The sequence below is a fragment of the Callospermophilus lateralis genome, chromosome 4 (genome assembly GCF_048772815.1).
Source record: "Callospermophilus lateralis isolate mCalLat2 chromosome 4, mCalLat2.hap1, whole genome shotgun sequence".
Lineage (NCBI taxonomy): Eukaryota > Metazoa > Chordata > Mammalia > Rodentia > Sciuridae > Callospermophilus > Callospermophilus lateralis.
In genome coordinates, this window is record NC_135308.1 from 70,586,794 (window position 1) to 70,603,698 (window position 16,905).

The 16,905-nt window shown below is 39.4% G+C and overlaps 1 protein-coding gene across 1 annotated transcript in view; it reads right to left on the reverse strand.

Moving 5' to 3' along the window:
• Window positions 1-202: 202 nt before the first annotated feature.
• The window catches only part of Vwf (von Willebrand factor), a 154,531-nt gene continuing 137,828 nt past the window's right edge, over window positions 203-16,905 (reverse strand). The window contains exons 48-52 of the mRNA XM_076854040.1: window positions 4,586-4,684; window positions 3,569-3,697; window positions 3,012-3,051; window positions 1,015-1,112; window positions 203-510 (exon numbers count right to left, since the gene is read on the reverse strand). Coding sequence (XP_076710155.1) covers window positions 322-510; window positions 1,015-1,112; window positions 3,012-3,051; window positions 3,569-3,697; window positions 4,586-4,684 — 555 coding nt within the window. The 3' untranslated portion in view covers window positions 203-321. The remainder of the gene's footprint in view (window positions 511-1,014; window positions 1,113-3,011; window positions 3,052-3,568; window positions 3,698-4,585; window positions 4,685-16,905) is intronic.

A 16,905-nucleotide genomic window follows, 5' to 3' on the forward strand; every position in this document is an offset into this window, starting at 1 on the left:
CTGCCCCACACTGTGCCCTCCCCAGCCCATGGAGGTAGAGACACCACTCATTTCCAGAGGTTGGCAGTCCCTCCCATGGACACTGGGTCTGCAGTGTTTGAACTTGGGGCCTCTGCTTTCTCCCTCAGAACGAGTCTCAGAACTCAGTCCTATCCTACAGTTGCCATCTCGGGATTACAAACAGTGCACCACCAGCCTGTGCAAGATGAGAGCTTGACTTTTATTGTGGGAACCAGAGCAGTAGTACAGACGACCAGGCAGCACTTTGGCTGGTCAGGCCAAGGAGGGCAGCAGCAGCATCCATGGCAGTTGTAGCAAGCCTCACTTGCTGCACTTCCGGGGGGAACACCTGCACTGCCTGGCGTTGAGGATGTCATGGTACACAACAGAGCCATTGGTGCAGAGCAGGGGCACATGCATGGGCTCCGTCTGTGTGGGTGAGCAGCAAGAGCACTGGTCCTGTACATCCTCTGTGTCGATGGAGTACACAGCCTTGCTGGCACATTTGCCCTGAAATCCAGCAGAGAGGCAGAACATCAGGAGGCTGGAGAAGTCTGGGGTAGCAGGACTAGGGACAGCCTATGTCCTCCCCTTATTCCTCCAAGCAAGGCAGGTCGTGCCTCACTCAGGCACACCCAGAACAGCTAGGCAATTTTTAAAGGTAGATCTCAGGGAAGTCTGATATTTCCTCTATCCTATGTGCACACCCAAATCCCTCTAGCTTCAATGTTTATGCACCTTTGAATGTTCTTTAGGAAATGTAGCCCAAATCTTCCACTTAAAAAAGCTCTTCATTCTCTTTAAAGAATTTATTGGGCCTTTCTTCTATGGTCAAAAGTTCCTAGTTATATAATAAAACATTTACTTAAAAAACACTTGAAGTTCCTTTCCCCTCTCCTTGTGATTCTTCCAGATCCTTCTAGTACGTAACTGAAGAGACATGTCCTTGTCCTGGTTCAAATAAGGAGACTCAGCCCTCACCACCCAGGCCTCTCTGAAGTCGGAGAGCCTTACCTGGCAGTAATGAATGTCCACTTCCTCTTGGGACTTACAGTCTCCCACTTTGACATACTGCACCCTGGCAGTGATCTCTTTGCAGTCAGGCTCCTCACCTGTAAAACAGGTGAGAGATAGAGCTTGGGGGTTGGCTGGGGTTTTGAACATTCTTCAGCCCCAGTACCCTCAATGAGCTGGAAATAGGCCCATTTCATAGTCAACAGATAACCATATCCAGCTGCAGGGAGAAGAATTAAGTTATCCTGGTACACTTCTGCTGTTCCTGACCCTTTAAATTCAGAAATACAGTTATTGCTGGATTTAATTCATTTAATTGTAAAATTTAATTGCAGAAGGAGCCTAGATATGGTATAGATGGATGAGACTCACTTTAATATAATTGTAGACTTTAAAAAAGCATAATGGCTGGAGTAGTACTCTCAGGCTATAATTATATTCACATGCTAATGGACAATGAAGTAGCCAATAAATAAAATGATATTAATTGATGGTTTGATATTAAATCCATCCCTGCCTTTGGGTCAGAGGAAAGGCAAATGTCAGGCCACTTAAGGGACTCACTGACTCTGTGGAAGCTAAGAAAATCCCAAGGAGCCTTCATAGAGTCCTCTTTTGGGGTACTGCTGTCTTCAGGTTGCCCCCGTGGGTTCTCTTACATGCAAGGTTTAGTGGTCTTCAAACTGAAACTCTGCGTGGCCCACTAAGGATTTTAAGAGTTAATGCCACCTCATTATTACCATTGGGACAATGGGAGGTTTCCATTCCAGGACGGCTCCAAATCTAAGTCAACCCTAACTACATGTTAGCCTGCTTCCCAACTTCCCAATAATTTCATTCTAAAGGCTAAGGCTGCCAATAACATGAAGAGGATGAATAAGGAAAACATATCTGGGTAAACATGTAATTTTTTTATGGATATAAATCCCTGAACATGGCTTGTTCAGCCTCCTGAACACATCAACCAACAAGAGCTCCTTGTTACTGATTTTGTAAATAACAGCCTCCTAACCAAATTCCATGTGCAATATAAGAATTCATCTCCTCTGATGAGTTCCTGACTTCACTTCTTAAACCATTCAGAAGTGAATTGTAGAAAGAAATGCTTTCAGAGTGTCTTGTACTCTGAAAATTGGTTACAGCAATTACAGGGGCTATCAGAGTAAGCCATCAAGAAAGGAAGAAATGATTGAATACTGAAGGTATTCACATTTTCACTCTGCTAATCTCTGCCTGAAAGTAAGCAGGGTCTATGAATTCAAAACAAAACTAAAAATAAAAAATAAACGATATTAGTCCAGACAAGTAATTCTAAGCTACTTGTTTTCATGAACACAAGAATGTGTGGGAATTAAACTGTCTGATGTGTATCTCCAAAACTGCTGCTATGCTCTATGAGTTATTAGAGTCAAAGAGTGTGACATGACAGGGCCCCTAAATTCAGTTTGACTTTACTGCAAGGTCAAACAGGAAGCATGAGTGAAGAAAAGGGGGTAATAGACCTAGACCAGGCTCATAAATCTTTGAAATCAGACTCTATGTTGTCTACGGCCCCTGCAACATGCAATGGACTATCATTAGTCATCCAGTGGCTTCCCTTTCTCTCCAAGATAGCATCACATGCAATGAATAAGGTGTGTATAAACTATCTGCTCTGTCGAGATCATGGATTAAGAGTGCCTGTCTTCAGAGAGCTTGTTGGAGAGAGAAGATATTCTCTTGTGGTTAGGTCTAGTAGCAAAGGCACAAGTCGCTAGAGACAGTAAGGAGTTTGGAGGAAAGGTGAGAAGAGATTACTCCACGGGTATTTGAAAGGAGACTTGAACAAGGGGCAGTCCAATAACACTCAGGGAGACGAGGTTGTTCCCTGCAGAGTTGTACACAATGATTGGCTGGTAACCAAGAAATATCATTCTGGAATAAAGCTTGCTGCAAAGAACAGTGCCTGGACTTGGTATAATGGGTTCCAAAGGACAAACTTCCAGTAATGTACTCACATGTGTCACAGCAGGTGCCTGGAATTTTTATAATTTTCCCCTAAGAAAACAGCAGAGTCATAGATTAGACACAAATAGTTCATAGTGGACAATTTTCCAGTCACTCCAGATCAGTTCCTAGCTCTGAACTCACATCCCTGAGCTTATGTCCCCAGATGTAACTGTGCTTTCCCATCACACATGTGAGCCCATAGCCACCCTACCTGACCAAAAAGGAACTGTTTTGATTATTCTGAATTTTCTTCCAACTGAGTCTTCAGGAAGATCATTCCCAAGGAAACAAAATTGGTTTGATCTCTCACCTTCCTATTCAAGGATCACAGATTCAGCTTTCCTAAATGACAGACTTAAAAAAAAAAAATCCTATACTGCAGAGAACTTTTTCTCTCCATCAGGCTTTAATCCTATAATTTCATCAATTCTTAAACTAGGTCAGAGGTCTGCCTTGGATGATAGGAATAAGAACTGGGCTGCATGCTGTTCAAAAGAACACTATTCTTGGAGTCAAAGACTGAGATAGTCAAGACAAAAGCAGGGTCTGAGCTGCAATTACTCACTCCCTCAGCCAGACACTTGTGTTCATCAAAGGGTGGGCAGCCCGTGACCCTCTTCTCCCAGATGTACTCTCCTCTGTCGTTGACCTTGCAGAAGTGACTATCACAGCCATCCTGAAGTGTCTCGTCACGCTGAAAGAAAAGCAGAGGAGAGGGCAAAACAAATTCAAAGACAGTGTTTTGGGTTAAAAAGTCACTCCAAACCATGGTCTTCACTTGGGGTTGCTGAAGCAATTTGGAGAACTATGGAAGAAGGATAAGACAATGGACGTAAAATTCCCACACTCTGGATACAGAATAGAAACAGAGTTTGGTTTTACAACTTGTTTTCTATAAACAGGGATGCATAAAGTGGAGGATTCTATTCTGACCATGCAAGTGGTTCAAGAATGGAGGCAGAGCAAGAGTAAGCTGGCTAACTGATAAAGGAGCAAGAGATGAGCCATGGGCATCAACCCCTCAGCCCCACCAGCTAATTCTAGCTTTCATAGATCAGGGTTGATTAACCTAATTGACTGCCTGATCTCACGGACTCTCTAGGCTATGGAAAATCTTATAGACCCACCAACTCAGACAGAAGGGAGCAGGGGCTGGGGAGAGGAAAAGCAATGAAGAGGTACTGGGGTTTGAATTAGAATAAGATGTATTCCATGCTTATATAATTATGTCAAATGGATTCTATTGTCATATAAAACTAAAAAGAAGAACCAATAAAAAAAAATCCTAAAAAATGAAAATCTTAAAGATCCATCTATTTCAAATCATGAGGCTACACACCAACTGCACTCTTGCCAAGCAGAGCAGCAAGATAGTTAAATAAAGAGAAAATTCTGTGCCTCCTAAAGGTCATCTATCTTTTCTTTATAGAATGAGAAATAGTAGAAAAAGAAGCCAATATTAAGCCTCAATTAGTCCCTCTTTCTTAAAGAAAAGAGCCCCAAATAGAAAAGAGCCCCAGATGGTGATGAAAGGAGACCAGATGGTGACATGACAGGGCCCCTGAATCCAGTTTGCTCCTACCTTCAGCATCATGATCTGTCCTCCTCTTAGCTGAATGGTGCAAGCTGTAGGCAAACACTTTCCACAGCATTCTCCCTGGGTCTTCTCTTCCCTGTAACCCTATATCCAGGAAAGAAAGCAGACACAGTTGATCTCCCCAGAACATCCCAATTACAATTAGACTTGCATGGCTGACCCTTCATTTCCTATTCAGCAATTCCACCTGGAGTTCTGAAAGTCAACATCCAACTCTAACTAGCTTTTATCAGTTCTCAGCCCCCCAGACAGCATTTCTTCCCTTTATTTAAGTATATTTTGCTCAAATTATAGCAGTCTGACCTATTAAATTAGACCTCTCCCCTGAACTTCAGACTTACACATTCAGTTGTTTACTGGATGGTTGTTTATCTTATTATCATCCCAAGACTTATTTCCAAAGTTAAACTTAATTTTTGCTCCATATATCATCCCTTTCCAGCCTTCCTTATCTTGGAAGATGGTGTCATGACATAGTTGCTCAAACTGGAAACACGGAAGTTATCCTTCACTCCTCTATTTTTCTCACCCCCTCCCCACTCATTCATCACCAATTCTTGCCAAAAATTGCATCTTAAACTTATCCACTGCTTGTCATTACCAGTATTTGCTATCGTCTAGTCTAAGCAATCATCATCTTCCCATGGGACTCTGGTAGTAGTCTTATTTTGTCTTTGTACCTCCATTCTTGTCCCCTATTGTAGGTCACTTACACCTGCTAGGATGACATTCTCAAGATAGGTCTGGTCATGTCACTCTCCTGCTTAAACCCCTTTGGATAGAGTTCTGATTCTAGTAGGGACACAGTAGCTTGTATTAGACTTACTCTCCTTCATATAACAATTATAAACTATTATATTTAAAATAAATAAAATATTTAAAACAATTATTTAAAGGCATTGGAAGATGAACAAAATCAGGAACAAATGGTAGGCTATTTGATCCTTGAAAGAGGGAATCATAATGCACAAGATTCATATTTAAATGGCTTTTCCCTTCAGAGAAGTCTGTATGGCTCTGGGCGGCTGGAACTTAAGCAGGAAACTATACTTGCATTTGTCTGAGGACTCAGAGGAAAGAGTTTGCAGCTGCTAGAAAAGCTGGAAACTAAAAGAGAAAAAATTAAATAAAAAGGAGGGGGAGCCTGCAAGCGGAAGGCCCCAAATCTGCATGTAAACTTCCCTCCAATCTCTGCTTGACTTCTTAGTTATATATACAGGGAAGCCTGAAATAATCCAGGGACAAAACAATACCTGGACAACTAAAGGACCTGAGTAGAAATGTCAGCTGCCACACACCACAGGGGAGAGACAGTATCTGGAGTCCAAATTCTACCAAGTTGGAGGGGCTAGGTCAACACCTTAGGTTTCTATTGAAATTTCATCAATACTAGGCCTTAAGAGTGAAGACCACTCCTCAGGACCAAGATATTTGCCCTAGAACTAAGAGAAATGCTGAAATAGATCTCCCTACTGTAGTTTTGAAAAAAAAATATTTTTTAGTTGTAAATGGACACAATACCTTTATTTTATTTATTCTTATGTGGTGCTAAGGCTCAAATCCAGTGCCTCACCCATGCTAGGCAAGTGCTCTATCACTGAGCCACAACCCCAGCTCCCCTAACGTAGTTTTTGTTCCAAGTGAACCATCAAAACCTAACCACTTGCTATTACCAAACTTCACATCATTGTGGGAGAATTGTAGAATTAAGAGTCTCTTCAATGTATCTTGTACCAAGGTCTAATACATAGTAAAACATTTCATGCAAAGAGGGGTCAAAGATGGCCGATGAGAGGAAGGCTATACCTTGCAGCTTCTCGGTGACTTGGGATTCAAACAGTGGCAGTACTGCTTCTCAGCAAGGTGGGTGACAAGAAGGAATTAACAGAAATGCAAAATTGGACCGTCAGAGACTCAGAGACCCAGAAACTCAGGTGCTTTGAATTGAAGACAAGAAAGAATACACTGGAGTCAACCCAGAAGCACCAGTTTCCAGCAGAGGGGAGAGGAAACAAATAGAAAGAAACACAGTGGACAAATTTGGCCCAGGAAAACCTGTAGAACAGAAAATAAATCTGAACTATACCAGAGGCTACACAACGAGCTGATGCTTGAAAAGTTCTCTATGTTTCTCAACTGGCAAGCAGAGAGCTGAGGCAGGAGCCATCTAGAAGATGCCACGCTGCAGATTGCTGCTGTGGTATCCCAGGAGATCACAGTAAATACTACCAGACTGTTCCAGCTAGCACCTACCATGTGGCTGAGCTACACCTGGTAGAATGTGATTGAAACAGGCATAAAGACTGTATCCTGGGGGATTCAAGTCAGAAACACAAAGGAAAGTGCAGCTTGCTTTCTTTGAGTCTGTGGCTCCTGTGAGCAGCTGAAGAGAGTCAGGGAAAACTAAATGGGCATGCCTAATTTCACTTGGGGATGAGCCTGGGAAGGCCATATTTGTGGGTGGTAGAGTGTGTGGGACTTGTGGAGGGTGGGTCAACCAGCCCTATGAGTAGAATTATTGGGAGGCCCCTGAGACTCAAAACACCCAACAGAGAACAGCATCTGCCTAGCCCTAGGGGTGGGCTGATCTCATCTCTCCAAAGCAGATACCATCTGACAAAATTCTAAAGAATTTTAGAATTTTAGATTCTAAATGTTAGAAGTCTAGCCACCAGAATTTCCCATTTGGAATTCTGCCTGAGCCCCACCCTGGGACTAAGTACATAATACAGTCTGTCAGACAAAATTCCAACTGCATTATATCCCATTCCATCTCTCCTTATGCAGGTGAGATGGAAAGCCCAGAGCTATTTAGCCCACTGCAGTTCCAGACTAGTCCAGCTGGCAGCTCAGTGAGCAACACAGAAAGAGGAAGGGTTTGACCATCGCCAGCCCTTGGGGTGTGCAGCCCAAGGAGAAATGAAAGAAGGCAGTCTAGCATAGGAAGTACACATCCATCCTTACAGACAGTTTTAACCACCTCAGCAGAAATAATTTTTTCCACATTATTTTCATTTTTCTTTGAGAGAGAGAGAGAGAAAGAGAGAAAATTCTTGCTTTATTTGCTGCTTGGATACACACACACACACACACACACACACACACATTTGTTTCTTCTTTTCATTTTTTCTTTTTAATTATTTATTTGCTATTTTTCTTTGTTTGGCCTTTTGAGGGTTAAGGGGTTTTGTTTGTTTTGTTTTTTGTTTTTATTTCTTTTGTTACTCTTTCTCTTCTTTCTTCTCCCTCTAATATTCAAATTCTCTTTTTCTCACTTTCTCCCTCTCTTTTTATATATTTTGCTTCTTTTATCTATGTTTTCTCCTCCTTCTTTGTATTTGTTGACCATTTAAATTTCTTCTTTTGAGAAATGTCCCATTTATTGATTCAGTTGTTCTCTGGGATTTCAGATTGCTAAATATTTTTTGAACTAAAAAAAATTCTTGATATAATCCCCTCTAAGAAGAGTAACTGGCAATGAATTTCAAATTTATGTATGACTATTAAAAATAGACAGATAGGTTGAAAATAAAAGGGGAAAGATGCAGCATGTAAATTACTAAGAATAAGAAAACTGAGAAAATTACAACTGCAATGTGATATCTCACACCAGTTAGAATGGCTATCATCACAATGATAATAATAGTAATAAAAATGCTAACAATGATGTAGAAAAAAAGGGACTCTTATACACTGTTGGGGAATGTAAATTAGCAAAGCTGTTAGAACAGTATGGAGGTTTCTCAAAAAACTAAAAATAGATCTAACAGATATCCCACTTCTGGGTATACAACCAAAGGAAATGAAATCAGAATACCAAAGACTTCCATGTTTTTTGCAGCACAATTCATAGCAGCAAAGATATGGAATCAACCTAGGTGCCCATCAATGGATGAATGGATGAAGAAAATTTGGTAAATATACACAACATTCAGCCATAAATAAGAATGAAATCCTGTCATTTTCCGTAAAATGGATGAAACTGGAGGACATGTTAAGTGAAATAAACCACACAGAAAGATAAATACCACATGTTCTCTCGCACATGTTAAAAAAAGTCTATCTGAATGTGAAATAGTGATGACTATAAGTTGAGAAGGGTGGAAGGAGAAGGTAGATAAAGGAAGGTTGGATAATAAGCACCAAAACACAAGTAGAGAGAAGAAATAGTTCTGGTGTCACCCATCAGTATAATGACTCCAGTTCATAAGAACCTAGGGAGCATTTTATAAAGATCTGGAAGAAAGGAGCTCAAACTCTCCAAACTTAATTTGTTTGGAGTTGAGGAGTTGGAAATGCTAATAACCCTAATTAGTTGATCAGTGACTGTCTTATGTATGTGTTGAAATATCACGCTGAATCCTATAACATTATATTAATGATTTTTTTAGATTTTAGAAAGAAGGTTGATATAGATATATTAATACCAAAAACAGTAGACTTTAAAATGAAGAATGTTACCAAAATTAACATATCATAGTGATAAGAGTGCATTTATCCATAAGACATAAGAACCCTAAATGTTTATATTTCTAAGAGCAGAGCTTCATAATTTATACAGCAAAAATTAACAGAATTATGGAAGGGAATAGGCTAACTCTTAGTCTTTCATTGGTGATTTTAATGATCTTTCAGTAATTGATAGGACAAGAAGGAAAAAACATCAGTAATGGTTTAGAAGATTTGGAGAACTATGCCAATCATTATGACCTAATAAAAATAATAGACTTCTATACCTCCAAACTGAAGAGCACGTATTCTCAAAATTCACATTAGAGTTTTTCCCAAGATATATTAAATTCTGGGCCAAATACATGTCAAAAATATGAAATTATATTCTACAATCATATTAAATCAAACTGATATTAGTATCAATCAATAAAGTATTTGGAAATACTCCCTCCTGAATATTTGGAAATCAAATCAAGTATTTTTTTTTTTTTTTTGGCACCAAGGATTGAGTCCAGGAGTGCTTAACCACTCAACAACATCCTCAGCCCCTTTATTTTTTACTTTGAGACAGGGTCTCACTAAGTTGCTAAGGCTGGCTTTGAACTCAGAATCCTCCTGCCTCAGCCACCTGAGTCTCTGGGAAATGAAATAGTTTTAAATAACCCATTAATTAAAAATAAATAAAGTAAAATAGAAAATATTTTAAACTAGAGATAATTTTAAAAACATAAAAATCTGAGAAGTGCAATAAAAACATTCCCTTTTTTTTTTTAAGAGAGAGTGGAGAGAGAGAGAGACAGAGAATTTTAATGTTTATTTTTCAGTCATCAGCGGACACAACATCTTTGTTTGTATGTGGTGCCGAGGATCGAACCCGGGCCGCACGCATGCCAGGCGAGCGTGCTACCGCTTGAGCCACATCCCCAGCCCCAAAACATTCCTTGCAGAGAAATTTATATTTTTAATTCTTACATTAAAAAATCATGATTTAAGCTTCCATCTTAAGAAACTAGCAAAAGAAGAGCAAATTAACCAAAAGTTATTATTATTTTTTTTTTTAAAGAGAGAGAGAATTTTTTTTAATATTTATTTTTTAGTTCTTGGCGGACACACATCTTTGTTTGTATGTGGTGCTGAGGATCGAACCCGGGCCACACGCATGCCAGGCGAGTGCGCTACCGCTTGAGCCAAATCTCCAGCCCACCAAAAGTTATTATAAAATAGGATGTAATAAATGTTTAGATCAATAAAATAAAAATAAATATATAAAAGGAAAATAAAAAGGCAAAAGTTGGAACCTCAAAAAGATTGATAAACATGATAAATATTTAGCTATACTATTCAAGAAAATAAAATACAAATTGTCAATATCAGGAACAGTGGAGGAGGGACAACTATAGATCTCACATATATTTAAAGTACAAAAAGGAAATGTTAAAAACTATTTATGGGGCTGGGGATGTGGCTCAAGCGGTAGCACGCTCGCCTGGCATGCGTGCAGCCTGGGTTCGATCCTCAGCACCACATACAAACAAAGATGTTGTGCCTGCCGATAACTAAAAAATAAATATTAAAATTCTCTCTCTCTCTCTCTTTAAAAAAAGAACTACTTATATCAATAAATTTGAAAACTTATATGATATAGATAAATTCCATGAAAAGTCAATTTACCAAAGCTTACTCAAGAAGAAACAAAAACCTGCTTAAATCCTTTTCTATTCAAAAAGTTGAATTTTCTATATATAACATTCCCACATGAAAAATCTGCAGGACTAGAAGGCTTCATTGGTGAAATCTATTAAAAATTTTAAGAAGACATGATACCAATCTTATACAAACTCCTTCAAAAATAGAAAAAAAAAGGAAACATTGACCACCATATTTTATTGGATTCATCATAATCCTGATCAAAAAACTTAACACAAGTATTACAAGAGAATAAAGTTTAAAATTAACACTCTTTGATCATAGACATAAAAAATCTTTAACAAAATATTAGCAAACGAATCTAATAGATGCAGGAAAGGGTAACATGTCATAACCAAATGGGACTTATTAAAAGAATGAATGATTGGCTGATCATTTGAAATCAATCGATGCAATCTCTCATGTTAATGAAAGTTTAAGGGTAAAACCATTTGATCATCCTAATACATACAGTAAAACTATTTGACAAAATTCAAAATAACATTCATGATTAAAGCTCTAAGCATGATAGGAATAGAGGGAATTTCTTTAATCCTATAGTGAATTAATTCCCCTTAAGGTCAGAAACAAAATATTCTCACCACTCCTCCTGGATACCATACTAGAGGTATTAGCCAAAATGACACAAGGAAAATAAACAAATGTCATAAAGACTGCAAAGGAAGAAGTAAAAACTGTCTTTATTTGAAGGTGTCATAACTGTTTATATACAAAATCCTTAGGAATCTGCCCTCATGAAAAAGGAAGGAAGAGAGGAAGGGAAGAAGGAAAGAAGGAAGGAAGAAAGGAAGGCAGACAGGCAGGCAGCCAACCAGCCAGCCAGCCAGTCAGCTGCCCAGCCAGTCAGATATTAGTTCAATTAATTAGTGAATTTAGCAAAGCTGCATAATACAAGTTGAATATGCCAAAAAATATATGAAATCATTAAACAATAAGAGCATGAATTTTTTAAATTTTTAATTCATTTATAATATCATCTAAAAACTTAAAATTCTAGGGAATAATTTAATAAAATATGTGCAAGACATCTATACTAAAAAATCACACACCACTACAGAGAAAAGTTTTAAAAATCTTTTATAATTTTTATGTGTCCCTACAAAATTCATATGTTGGAACTTAAACTCCAACATGATGGAATTAAAAGATAGGGCTTTCTGGAAAATAATTAAGTATTGAAGGTTCTATTCTCATGAATAAATAGTTGTTCTTCTAAAGAGACTGAATGGAAGGTGCTAGTACCTTTTGCCCTTCTGCCTTCTGCCATGTGAGAACATCACAAGAAATTTTCACCTATGGGTAACAAGCTATGTACTATATCTGCTAACATCTTAATTTTAGACTTTCCAGACTCCAGAATTGTGAAAGAATAAGTTTCTTTTCTTTAAGGATTACTTAGTCTCAGGTATTTAATTATAGGTGCATACACAGACTGAGACAAAAGCCTAAATAAATGGAGATAAACTATGTTTAAGGATTGAAAAACTCAATATCTTTAAGCTGTCCATTTTGTCTAGATTAACCTATATGTTCAATACACTCCAGCATATTTTTTAATCTTAAAAAAAATTGACAAATTGACTAAATTTACTTGAAAACAGAAATGGCATGAGATACCAAAACCATCTTGGAAAAGAACAGTTGAAAGATGTGTATGATCTTCTTTCAAGACTCAGAATAAAACAACAGTAATCAAGACAGTGGTGTGATGATAGGAAAGACAAATTAATCAGAGGATTAGAAAGGAGTTCAGCAATAGATCCACACAGATAGATACACTTCATTTTTGGCAAAGGTGCCAACATCATTCAATGAGGGAAAGGATAATCTTTTAAGAAATGGTGCTGTTAACAACTGGATATTCATGTGGGGAGGAAAAACAATGCATCTTTATTCCTACTTTACAACATCTACAAAAACTAATTCCTGATGGATCCTAGACCTAAACATAAAATCTAAGATAATAAAGCATCTAAAAGAAAACACAAGAGAATATCTTCACAGCCTTGAAACAAAGATTTCCTAAACAGGATATGAAAAACACTCACCATAAAAGGAAACATCGATAAACCAGACTTTATCAAAATTTAAACTTCTGATCTTCAAAAGTTACAATTAAGAAAAATAAAAACTGAACCATTGAGGGAAAAATATTGTAATAAAGAACTAGTATCTAAAATAAAGAAAAAAATTCATATAACTCTGTAATAAAAAGTCAAACACCTCAACTTAAAAATAATTTTTTAAAAAAGATTAAACCATCACTTCACAAAATGGAAATAAACACATAAAATGCTTTTACATCATTAGTCAACCTAGAAATGCAAATTTAAAACACTCCAAGATATCACTCCACAATGGCTAAAATTTAAAAGCTTGGCAATAGGAGGCTTCTCCCGGAGAAGGATGTTAAGTTTCCACTTATATCTACACTGCTCTCTGTTGTCTCCCCAGCAGCTGTTACTAAGTGGGCACCCCTGAGTTCAGCTAGGAACTTATGGATGGTGGCTTATGGGGAAAGCCTTTCATCTGTATCCGCAAGGGAAGAAGTAGCAACTCCCAGACACAGCATTTCACTATTTTTGCAAAAATGCTCCCAAAGTGGGAAGACACCATAAGGTTGCCAACTTTTTATTCTGCAGACTAAGAGTATTTTAAACAATTTTAATAAGGTAAAAACTGTAAAACTACCATCAGCTGTCTCATCATTTGGTAAAAATTAAAGTTCTTAATTCTTCTTACTCTTCCCCTAAAAAAAAATGTAATCTCAAAATAAAATTTAAATAATGAATTTAGTTCTGTGAAAAACTAGCTCTGTTGTCATTCTTGTTCTCATTTTGCCACACAGAAGAATTGCCACTCGGAGAGCCACACACTGGGGTCTCGAGGTCTTTCCAGTAAGCATCTCCTAACAGGTCAGTTTCAGCACCCAGACAGAAAGATGCATCACGAGATCAAGGACAGGCGTCAGGAAGCTTGCTCGGAAGTGAATTTAAACAATTTGCTCCTCATAAATCAAGCTATGAACTTGATGTGTCTTCAGGGAGTTGGCAGTGGAGGAGACCAGTGAGGCTTGAGCTCAGCACAAAAGCAGGGAGACTGGACCCCAGCCAAAAACACCACTTTGAAAGAATACTGCTGGAGTTTGAAAGCCATGAGGTAGTGTTTCAGTTGTGAGCTTGAAAGTGTTGTGTTTTAAAATGCACAATTCCTGGAAGGTGCATGACTGAGGTAAATGAGAGAAGAAGAAAAGAGATGGAATAAGCATTGAGTGAATGTGACTGGTTACGAGTCAAATTGAAGAAATAAAATACGGCTTCAATGAGACCAAATTTCATGGGAGCTTGGATTTGGGCGATTTTTAGTGAGTGTTAGAAGAGACTCGGGAATGCCCACCCCTCTGTGGGGCCTGAATAAAATAATGGACCAAATTTTTACAAACGAAATGAGGCAGCAGAGGCGAAAGGAGGAGGGGGCTACCATAGGAAGGGGCAGAGCAGTGGAGGAAAATCCACACACCCAGGAGGCAGAGGTCAAGTTCAGTCAGTAAGAAAGGGAGAGTGGAGTGATGGGAGAAGAAGGAAAGGGGAAGGGAGTGCAAAATAAGAAGAGGGACAGTGGTTTTCCAGGTGTGGCAGGGACTTGGGCAAGGGAGGAGAAGGGAAGGGAGATGCAGCAGCACAGAGTGAATGCAGGAAACAGACTCTCCCTCATCTTCTCTGTAGGGCAGACATGGTGCAGACCGAGGGCTTGTTGGAGCACTGCTGGACTTTCCAGCTGCTGCCAGCAGTGGATATGTGTGGCCCATGCCGCCATATGCAGAAAGGGGTGTTGCCACATGGACTTTGACCAGAACATTCAATCATTACCGGAAAGAGCAGCTTCTTCTCCTACGGAGCCTAGCTCCCAGCCAGCCACAAAGTTCTCTTGTTTAGCCTAATTAGCAACTCACTTAATCCGGCTCCTCCTCCCCATCATGTCCCTTTTCATGTGTTCCTCTGGCTGCTCTTGGCCCTTCCATCTTATCTCCCCCTGCTTCCCTTTTCTGATCTTTGCTTCTGTCTGCCGGTTGTTCACTATTCCCCATCCTGGAAGGTCCTCCTTTCAACATTCAACCTCCTGGTTCCCACTCTGCTTCTTGTCCTGTCCCCCTGTCCTGTCCTCACTCAAGGTCAGCTCAGGGTCATTCTCCTCCTTCTGAGTGCTTCATGACAGGGCAGCCTCTCTTCCTCATTTTCTTGAATGTTATCTGCCAAACTTCTCTTTGTCCCTCAGCACCACAAACCACCTTTTTCCTGTCTCCCTGTAGATATAAGCATTTTCTCCCCTGGGAAGCCATAGAGGCCTCACAACTCAGATGATGCTAAGACTTTAGTCTGATAGAGGCCATTCAAGCAGACCTACCTTGACTTAATTCACAACAGCTCCCAAACCCCTGGTGGTCTCACTGAGGCCCTTCATAGCAGAGGAACATGCTAAGTCCTGTTAAGGATGCTGAGCTAGAACAGGGTCAACTGAGTCAGGTTTCAGCAAAGTTTGAGAGATGCATAGAAGGAAGGTTAATCTAGGGGTTCTCAAGAGGGAAGAGGGAGAAACCCTACCTGGAAAGATATCAGAATGTTGCAGGAAAATAGGAAAAATTCACAAATCCAAAAAAGGCCATGGGTTTAGATTTAGAAACCTACATCTAGGCTAGATTGTAAAGGTGGATCTCTCCAAAGGCCCAGGAAGGTACTGTGCCACCTTTTGAACACCAGAGGGCATTGTGAGGAAATTAGCAGGCTCTCCCTCCAGGTAGAGGGCCACAGCCCCCTCTCCTTCAGGATGGCTCTGGTATGGACTTCTTACTGTCTTGTCGCTGCCTTGATCCTAGTTCAGTGGACAACCAAGGTGAAAGGAAGGCCATGTAATTCCAGACAGCATATTTCATTCCATATCAAAGCCCAGAATATTCTAGGGGGTTGTTTTAAACCCATACAAGTGCTAAGTGCTATGGAGAACACAGATGTAGAACCGTTGTCCCTTGTCTTCATAAGAACCACTATCAAAAGATTAAAAAGGATTAGTGGTATGACTCCGTGGTAAACTGTAAAACCGTTCTCTAGCATTCAGGAAGCCCTGAGTTCAATCCCCAACACGGCATGTGGGGAGGGTGGGGAGAAGGAGGAAGAGGGGAGAGAAAGAGACTGAAAGTTCACCAAAGTTCATCTCTGGGAAATAATTATAATTTAGTCTAAAAAGGAACCTCCAGGTTCCCACTCTGCTTCTTGTCCTGTCCCTATCCCCTCCGGACATCCCTCTGTGCTGGTCTGCTTGTGAAGGCCTCCTCCCGGCCCCTCATACAGCCCCACCTATTGCTTTACACAGGTGAGGGGGAGAAGCCCCCACCTCACACTGTCTGAGTTATGACTGTATTCCAGGTATCTAGCTCACAGGAAACACCTCTCACCACTGTATTTCCTAAAACAGCAGAAACCCCAAACACAGAGGGGAGCTTGAGGCAGAAGCTAAGGACTCCTCATGAGTTTAGGTCCTGCCTACCTACATGGAGCTCATGACATCCCAGCCAGGATGGGACTGGAACATCATGATTAAAATGGTTGGCATTGACAGTAGCCCCCCACATACACACAAATATGTACAATCTTATTTGTCAATTAAAATGATTTGAAATAAAAATAAATAAAACTAAGATACAATTAATATCATCAATTTTCATCTACCAAACCAGTAACCATGATACACTAGAAATCACCTTATGCAAGTATTTAGATTAAGCCTAGTCATGACTTGGGAAACAGGCTGAAATATTTTAAACCACTTAAACACCCTGTAATAAAAGGTTAATTGCACGTTTTGAGAGACATCCATTCAAGGAAATGTTCTGAGAAGGCTTATACAAGTGTCTGATAAGAATTTGTTGACTAATTTTGAATGTTTTCAAGGAAGCGTAATGATATTTCTTCAATGTGTTTTAAAAGATACAGAACTGTAAATACATGTCATAACTCTCACAAATGCTGTTTATTTTAAAAGCACAGAAACTAAATGTTTAAAACGTGTAAGGCTAAATTATAATTATTTCCCAGAGATGCTATTTAGGTTGGTAACTTTTAGTCTCTCTCCCCCTCGCCTGTTTTTTTCTC